This window comes from Physeter macrocephalus, chromosome 19 (assembly GCF_002837175.3).
Source record: "Physeter macrocephalus isolate SW-GA chromosome 19, ASM283717v5, whole genome shotgun sequence".
NCBI lineage: Eukaryota > Metazoa > Chordata > Mammalia > Artiodactyla > Physeteridae > Physeter > Physeter macrocephalus.
The window spans coordinates 74438223-74447488 of record NC_041232.1 but is presented as its reverse complement, the minus strand read 5'-3'; the positions used below and the strand labels follow the sequence as shown (position 1 = coordinate 74447488).

The 9266-nt window shown below is 43.1% G+C and overlaps 1 protein-coding gene across 1 annotated transcript; it reads left to right on the top strand.

Moving 5' to 3' along the window:
* The first annotated feature begins 687 nt into the window (after positions 1-687).
* On the top strand, positions 688-7351 carry RNF152 (ring finger protein 152). Its single transcript, XM_007118218.4, has 2 exons — positions 688-822; positions 5853-7351. Exon 2 carries the CDS (start codon positions 6003-6005, stop codon positions 6612-6614), a length of 612 nt encoding a protein of 203 aa, XP_007118280.1. The 5' UTR covers positions 688-822; positions 5853-6002; the 3' UTR covers positions 6615-7351.
* Positions 7352-9266: the final 1915 nt, after the last annotated feature.

Sequence of the window (9266 nt, the reverse complement as noted above, 5' to 3'; positions counted from 1 at the left end):
CGTGGACCTTGCTTCTTCTGTAGTTGACTCATATCTTTTGAATTTATGATGAAAGGGAGAAAGAAGATTCATCATTACCTTTGGTCCAGAGCCTCATAAATTTTCTTCTCTTTACCTAAATAGTCATCATCATTACTAATTATGCTACAGGAAATAAACTGGAATTCAGTATGGGCAAAATCAGCGTATAAATCAGAGAGCTGCCCTGCTGTCAAAATGACTTGAGTGGCTGAGCACAGAAGACAGGAACTGTTTTCCCCTTCTGCCTTTGTGTTCAGCCTGTGTTGTAAGGCCTACACTTACTTGGACAGAGTTGAAAATTGAGTTGTGTAATCTAATTTTAAGGGAATTCAACACCAATTAAGTGAACATTACTTGGAACATAAATTCATGAATAAAATTGCATGTTGGTTTTGTTGAAAAATGATGGTGTGGCAGGTCTTGGGGCAGGGCCAAGAGGAGTGCTCGCCTTCCTCCGCCCAAGCTGTTGCACATGGCCATACTTGGAGAGCCAGGAAGTGCCTCTGGGTAGACCACACCCGGCACCGTGTGCAGTCCAAGTCAGAAGGAAGGAGGGATTCGCGCCAGGGCTCCCTGAGCCCTTCACTACCTGGCAGTGCCTGAACACGCTTGACCTTCAGCCACAAACTCTATCACCCCTCATTAGCCAGTGAGGAAGCAGGCTCTAGAAGCTTTAGGACTTGTTCCAGTGGCACTGCTGGTGGTGACAAAACAGGGATTTGACCCAAGATTCTTCGAAGCCAAAGCCCCTATTCTTCCCACTCTGCTAAGCTGTTTCCCACATTTTTCTATGGAAGGAAGGTAACTAATGTGGAAGTAGAGAAGGGTAAGAAAGGAACTGGTGGTCACTGTTTCTATATTGGTGTCACAAAGTATTTTTTTGTTCCCAGCTCTCTTTACATAGAAGGTGGTTGCCCTGAGTGCCATTGTTAAGGACAGCTTTCTCCAAATTTATAAAATGGCAGGAATCTGTGCTTTTTTTTTTTGTACCCCTCCCTGATGTTTTTTAAATTGAAGTATAGTTGATTTACAATGTTGTGTTAGTTTCAGGTGTACATCAAAGTGCTTCAGATATATATACATATATATATTTTTTGTTTTTTTTCTTTTGCAGATTCTTTTCCATTATACTTTATTACAAGGTATTGAGTCTAGTTTCCTGTGCTATATAGTAGTTCCTTGTTTATTTTATATATAGTAGTTTGTGTCTGCTAATCCCAAACTCCTAATTTATCCCTCCCCATCTCTTTCCCCTTTGGTAACCATAAGTTTGTTTTCTATGTCTGTGAGTCTGTTTCTGTTTTGTAAATAAGTTCATTTGTATCATTTTTTTAGATTCCACATGTAAGTGATATCATATTTTATTTGTCTTAATCTGTCTGAGTTACTTCGCTTAGTATGATCATCTCTAGGTCCATCCATGTTGCTGCAAATAGCATTATTTCATTCTTTTTTATGGCTGAGTAATACCCCACTGTATATATATACCACGTCTTCTTTATCCATTCATCTGTCAACGGGCATTTAGGTTGCTTTCATGTCTTGGCTATTGTATACCCCTCCCCAATTTTGTCATTTCTGCCACCCTAGTTCATTATGATCAATCTCTGCTCCCCACCCTCCATTAAACATTCACATCTTCCTATGATTTATAATATTATGGCCTGCTCTCTGTCAGTGGGCTTTAACAGTGAGGATAGATAAGAGCATTGGTCAAGATTCACCAGCAAACCCTGTGTTCGGTTTTTATTTTCTAAGAAAAAATAAATTCAGTACCTTGGGTATAAAATTAGAGGAATTCCACCCTCATTGCTGACACTTCGGGGATTTCTGCTTCCCTTCCACATTCCCCACCTCAGTGTCCGTACACTTTTTCCTTTCTGAGCTTCAAACACTACCTTCTGCTTGGACCTGTGGCTAGCAGACAGCGTATTGAACAGCACAGGCCAGACCATCTGGCTGTGAGCGCCCTAACTTGCTTGCTCTGCCCCTCTTTTCTCAAATTTCTCTACTCTGAAAAGAAAAAGAGCTGTTCTTGACGCTCTTCCCTCTAAGCTATGATCCTATCGCCTGACATCACTCCGCATCACAGGGAACCCTGCTCCTCTCCTTCCAGCACCCCGCCAGTCTCCATCATACCCCTGGTCCCCTGCTGAAGTCACACCCCCAAAATGCTAGTGACCTCCTGGTCGCCACACCTCAAGGTCTCTTCTCAGCGCCCGCTGGTCATAGCCCTTTGCTGCCTGGAACCCTTTCATCTGGGGTGTGTGCCGGGAGGGGTTCCTGGGTTTCCGCTTATGTCTGCCCCCATTCTTCCTTTTAGCCAGGCTTAACGATAAGTGCTCCCCAAGGGGCTCTCTCTGCGCTGCCTTGTCTGTCTCTGGTTGATATCTGTGCTCTGGAGATGCCACCTAGATCTCTCAGATCAGGTTCTGGCTTTGCTCTGCAGTATCACAACGCAGAGTACTAACCACTGTGTGACCACGGTGCACCATAGTCCCTGTGGCTGCTCTGCAATATCAGGTCCATATATTGAGCTTTCTGTTGACTCTTTAACATCTTCCTGGATAACTGATTTCTTTTATCTTCCTAGCCCCTCAAATGGAATACGGCCCAGACAGAACTCATCATCTTTTTCTTTGCCATCCCTATTTCTAATAATACCAGCCTCCCCTCAAGACTTGACCTTGGACTTCTTCCCCCTTACAGCCTCATTGTCACATGTGGCCAGATCCCACTTGACCCCTGTAGGACCTGTCAGCACTTTTCAGCTCTTCATTCTCCTCCCCACTATTGACTTCAGCTACTCATTATCTCTCATCTAATATTATAATAGCTTCCCAGCAGGTCTTTCCAGTCTATCCTGAATATAGCTACCTGATGAATCATTCTCATATTCTTAACCTTTCTGATGTTTTCCACAAGGATGTGGGCCTCCTTGGCACTCGAGGCTGTCCACGGTCTGTGGTCTGTGGTCTGTGGCCCGTGCCTCGGTCTGATCAGCTCTCCCCTTCCTGTGGGCCCTGCTCTCCCTGGCTGGGCCTGTGGGAGGGTGCTTGCCAGTTCTGTGAGAATTCTGTTTCTTTGAAAGGCAACGGTATCAAAGACCTAAACTTACAAGCTGAAACTGTAAAACTCTTAGAGATGGCATCTATAAGTTACTCTTGTATTAGAAAAAATCTTCTCGCCAGTGTCACAGCTAGAGTATAAAAATAATTCTGTAATTGCTCACCACTTTTCCTTTGCTCGTGCTGATTGCTGAACTTGAAAATAACCTGTCCCTGATTTTACATGTCTGAATCCTCTCCCTAATCCAGATTCTTCACTGAGCTGTCCTTTATTCCTCCAGCTCCGGTAAGGCATGCATCACTGTATTTCTATTATAACTATTTACTCGCATAACTTTTAAGTACCTCCAGGCTGGGAGTTTCCTATGAGTGGTGACAAGGTCTTTGTTACAAGGGACAAAAATAAATATCATAATGCTTGACACATGGTAAATATTCATTGAGAATTTGAATGAATAAATGAATGGAAGAGAAAATATATTCACTAGTTCATTCTTGCCTAACATTAAATTGCTTAAGAGGAGTATTTGGGTCTGATTCATCTTAATATCCTACCATGGCTAGCTTTGTGCATTAACAGATACTCAGTAGATATTTCTTTTTTATTTTTATTTCCTTTTCCAGCTTTATTGAGGTATAATTGGCATATTAGATTGTAAGACATTTAAAGTTGACATCGCAGTAATCTGAAATATGTCTACATTGTGAAAGGGTTCCTCCCATCTAGTTGATTAACATATCCACCATCTCACATATTTATCTTTCTTTTTTTTTCTTTTGGTAAGAACATTTAAGTTCTATGGTTAGCAAATTTCAATTATTCCATAACTATTTCTTGAATTAGTGGATAGATGAGTAGTTGATTATATTAATAATATGAGCTTTCTGAATGCTATGTTACTATATTTTTACTTTCAGTAATTTAAGTGCTCTTACGACAACTAAAATATTTTAAAATGTTTCTCTTTTGATTGTCAACATTAATTTTTATCAGTGATTATTTTTGACTTTAAACTTTTACTACATGTTTAATTTTTTTTAATTAATTAATTTATTTATTTTTGGCTGTGTTGGGTCTTCATTTCTGTGCGAGGGCTTTCTCTAGTTGTGGCAAGTGGGGGCCACTCTTCATCGCGGTGCGCGGGCCTCTTACTATCGCGGCCTCTCTTGCTGCGGAGCACAGGCTCCAGACGCGCAGGCTCAGTAGTTGTGGAGAACGGGCCTAGTTGCTCTGCGGCACGTGGGATCTTCCCAGACCAGGGCTCGAACCCGTGCCGCCTGCATTAGCAGGCAGATTCTCAACCACTGCGCCACCAGGGAAGCCCCTAATTTTGGTTTTAACAAATCGTAATCATTGGGGAGGGGTGCATTCTTAATTTCACAAAGGAAATTGGAAAGAAAAAGAAGGTTCACTTTTTGAGAAAAATGTGAAGGAGGTTTTCTGTGTTATTAGCTCCTGCTTCTGGGTGTAGGTGGGGTTGTAGGACTGACAATTATTTCTACAATAGTGGTTGAATAGTTCTTTCCAGAGACACATAATTTGGATGCTTTCAATAGGAAGCAAAGTTGGGCAGCCTTTATTAGAACACTTGGCGGGGGGAGGGGGGGGGAGACGGGACGGTGGGGAGGGTCCTTAAACTCCAGTTAAGTTGAACTAAGTTATTCTGCCTCCTGTCAATACCAGAAGGCTAACATTCCTCCTCCTTCTCCTCCTCCTCCTCCCCCTCCTCCTCCTTTTTTTTTTTGGTGAGGTTGCCTTACCAGTCTTCTCTGACAATACTGCTTGATTATGATCAGTGAATTAACAGTATTTGCTTTTGGTCATATTAGTTGATGCAAGCCCAAATAATAATGAAATTAAAAGGACTGAAACGTAGTAGTGATCCTGTGTATTTTTGTGATCCCTACTGCATAAAGGTTCACTGTTGTTGTTATTTGGGGGTTATTTTGTTTTGTCTCTTTTTTTTTTTTTTTTTTTTTTTGTGGTACGCGGGCCTCTCACTGCTGTGGCCTCTCCCGTTGCGGAGCACAGGCTCCGGACGCGCAGGCTCAGCGGCCATGGTTCACGGGCCCAGCCGCTCCGCGGCATGTGGGATCCTCCCGGACCGGGGCATGAACCCGTGTCCCCTGCATTGGCAGGCAGACTCTCAACCACTGCACCACCAGGGAAGCCCTGTTTTGTCTCTTTTTAAAACCAACTGACAAGAATTACCTTGGTTCAGGTGATTTGGTGGAAAAGATAACAGATGCCTGCATGTGCTTCTTTGGTGGCATCATTTTAATTACCTGTGAGAGAGGAACAGTCCTAACCCATATCAAGTGAGCGAGCTAGTTACACGAAATACCTGGATTTGTAAGGTTGCCTGTATCTGGCAATGAATACTTACAGAAAGATAAAGTAGAGTCAGAAAAAGAAGGTCAGAGGATCTAAGGAAAGAACTTTACTTTTAGGAAATGCTACAAACTTATTGGAAACGAGAGAATTTCTGCAGTGTATTTAGAAGAACAATCCAGAAGAACAATAAAACAGAAAGAGCAGACTCCCTCTGTATACCCCATAGAGATATTTGTTTCTTCAGAAATAAGCAAAGTATTCGCGGAGACAACTCATCACTGTCCACTGGACATTACGGGAATCCTACAGTCTCACAAGTGGAAAACTTTACCCTTTTGACCTGGTGTCAAGACTTTTGAGCAGTGGTATAAATCCATCTCAACTCGTTTGAAGTAATTAAGTTGGTTTGCATTTTTTGTCTCCTTCAGAAATGAACACGCCTGAGTATGCTAGATGCCTGTGAACTCCCCCATCCCCCGGCGACTTTGGAAAGACTGGAAGGAAGAAGGTGGCGGAGTGGTGGACTCTGAGAACAAGCTCCGCCCCCTCGGCCTTGGCCTTCCTGCCCACAGTCCACCATGGAGACGCTCTCCCAAGAGTCTTTGCTGGAATGTCAGATCTGCTTCAATTACTACAGCCCCCGGCGAAGGCCCAAGTTGCTGGATTGCAAACACACGTGCTGCTCAGTGTGCCTTCAGCAGATGAGGACGAGCCAGAAGGACGTGAGGTGCCCCTGGTGCCGGGGCATCACCAAGCTGCCCCCGGGCTTCTCCGTGTCCCAGCTCCCGGATGACCCCGAGGTCCTTGCCGTCATCGCCATCCCGCACGCCTCCGAGCACACCCCAGTCTTCATCAAACTTCCGAGCAATGGGTGCTACATGCTGCCCCTGCCCATCTCCAAGGAGCGAGCGCTGCTGCCCGGAGACATGGGCTGCCGTCTGCTGCCCGGGAGCCAGCAGAAGTCCGTCACCGTGGTGACCATCCCGGCAGAGCAGCAGCCTCTGCAGGGCGGGGCTCCGCCCGAGGCGGTGGAGGAGGAGCCAGACAGGCGGGGCGTGGTGAAAAGCTCCACCTGGTCCGGGGTGTGCACTGTGATCTTGGTGGCCTGCGTCCTGGTCTTCCTTCTCGGCATCGTGCTCCACAACATGTCCTGCATTTCTAAGCGCTTCACTGTGATATCCTGTGGCTGAAGAGGGCCGCAGGAAAGTCTCTTGTGGGTGCCAGCTAGCGGTTGAGCAGGTGTTGGTGATGGATCGAGGTGAGGAGACGGGGGGGCCACGCTGATCATTGGGTGCCGAGTGCTGGCCTCTGGGCTGCCACTTGATTAACCCAAGACAGACACGAAGGGCAGAATGTGAGGTGTCAGCAAGATACCAGGCAGAGCGCTCTGATTATTGGTGGCAACAGCTTCCAAGACAATCGCATGCATCCTTATAATCATGTATTAAATGGACTGTAATTTATGATTTCTCAAAATCATGTTGCCAGATAGACCTAGTCTACTTAGATGTTAAACTGTGGAAGTGCATACAATGTGATCTTCTCTAAACGTGGTAGATTAAAACAAAGATGCTATGTATACAAGTAGAATTAAATCTGAGAATCCGTGTAAAAATTCAGCGATGACATGCAGTGCTGGTTTCTTTCCTTTTTTAAAAAATGAAACCCAGTCTTCATTTAGTTGCTAAGGCCTTTTATACTTTTTGAACGGCACCCAAATTAAAATAAGTTAAGTGGACAGTTGTTGTTTCAGGAAGATATTTGAACAAGTGTTTTCAGTGTGTTGTGTTTTGTCACGTACCTCCATTTTTCTTCCCTTGTAATTAGAGCTCGCTATGTGTTTATTAAACTGAAAGCCCAACAGGGGAGCAATAAACTGAGTAATAATGAGAAATGCCTAATCCCACAGGAAACCTACATGCCAATTTTTCTCAAGCCATCTCACAAAATAAGAATTTTAAATGTAAATATTGTGTATTTGTGTGTGTGTGGGGGGGTGTGGGTGTGTGTGTAATTGATTTACCTCAGGTTTTGAATCTTTTCAGAAGAATCCTGGGAGTAAGACTTTGTGGGCATGAATGAGTCCGGGGTCTGAAATGATGGCCACTTCCAGGGCACTGGTACCCTGTGGGGGGGGGGGGGTGTGGGTGTGTGTGTAATTTGATTTACCTCAGGTTTTGAATCTTTTCAGAAGAATCCTGGGAGTAAGACTTTGTGGGCATGAATGAGTCCGGGGTCTGAAATGATGGCCACTTCCAGGGCACCGGTACCCACCCAGCGAGGTGTCACAGACACGTCACTTCCAAACTTGCTCCTCTTCTGTGTATTCAAGTCCTGTATTCTGTAAGGCGCTAAGGGAGAGTAACAGAAGATTCTGTCTTTTATCCCAGTTTTGATGTATTGTAACATCCATGAGTGTTGGTAAACAATAACAAACTTGGACTGGCATTTTAAGACAGTCCATGATTATTTTTTGAAAGAGATTGTTCCATGAGAGTTAAATCATCTTGAATTCCAGTTTCCTCTTGTTGGTATAAGTGAGACTATCTCTTGTATTTCAAAATATGTTTTCATTGAGAAAAATGGCAAGGTGAACTAGCAACTCACACTCCCAGTTTAAGTGGACCAGTTCATCATAAATTCTCAGGCGTTCTTAAATGTGTAATGGCCTACAGATGCTCATGAAGAAAGATCTGCTGGTCTTCAATGATAAATTTCTATCCCTGAACGTGTGTGCGTTCAGACATAGCTGTGAGCTTTACAATTCTCTTCTAGTTTCTCTTACGGAATTCATGAAGCAAGTGGTAGGTGCCAAGGTCCCCACTCATAAATATGTCTGTTTATGTTCCATTGAATCCCTGAAAATAGGGGACAGAAAAATAAGCAGTGACTGGCTCCAAAAAGTAAGGCTAGAAAAAGCCCTTAAGACTGAGGTGATTTAATTTACTTATATGCTAACTGTTACCTTCAAGCAGCACAAAATATGCACATTAAAGTGATGGAATTAATGAGATAAAATGACACTATAATGAATAGAATCCCAAGCTAACCCTGTTCATTGACGTGAGAATTTGATATAAAAATATGAACATGGGTTTTTCAAATCTTTCAAATTTGTCATTAGACCTTTAGGAAATGTATTTGAAAGCTCAAACTAGAAATTAGGTTAAAATGCCATTTTATTGTGTAAGCTATTGGGCATTACACAACAAATAATCTGGGATTTATTTGGTATGAATAATTTAGATATCACATTAGCTGAATGCTATTCTCTATTATGTAACCTAATATACTGTTGGGTTAGTTTCAATTTCTCCAACTCCCAGGCTGCCGTGATTGCATGTCTGACCTAATTTCTATTCCTCTTGGGAAAAAAACCCCACAGAAATGTTACATTAAGAGTTCTACATTTCAAATGGACTTTACCCTTGCAATATTAAGTCATGCCATTTTCAAATTAATTTTGTGAATGATGTCTACATATGTTTATGTCCGGTATGAAATGACCAGCCCTGGAGTGTAGTGTGTGATAGAATTCTACGTGGTCTGTAGGTTATATATAGACACTAACATATGTGATGATACAGTGCCCTGTGTTTCTTAGTGCAAAGCTGTAGAGTACAAATGTCCATGTACCTTTTACTTAAAAACAACCCTGTGCTAGAGCTGCAATTAAGCAGTGCAAAATTAATCGGCTCTATGATAGATTCTTGACGTTACAATTTAAGGTACAATAACAACCCAAATCAGAATTTTTCGTGGGAGCCTTACTGATGTAAGAACAATTGTTTATGTGGATTCTGCCTGCAGTTATTTATTTGTGTACCTGCTTAGCAGGGCGT

What these genes read in the sequence shown, in the direction of transcription:
- RNF152 (XM_007118218.4), top strand. Translation starts at nt 6,003, where the DNA reads ATGGAGACGCTCTCCCAAGAGTCTTTGCTGGAATGTCAGATCTGCTTC.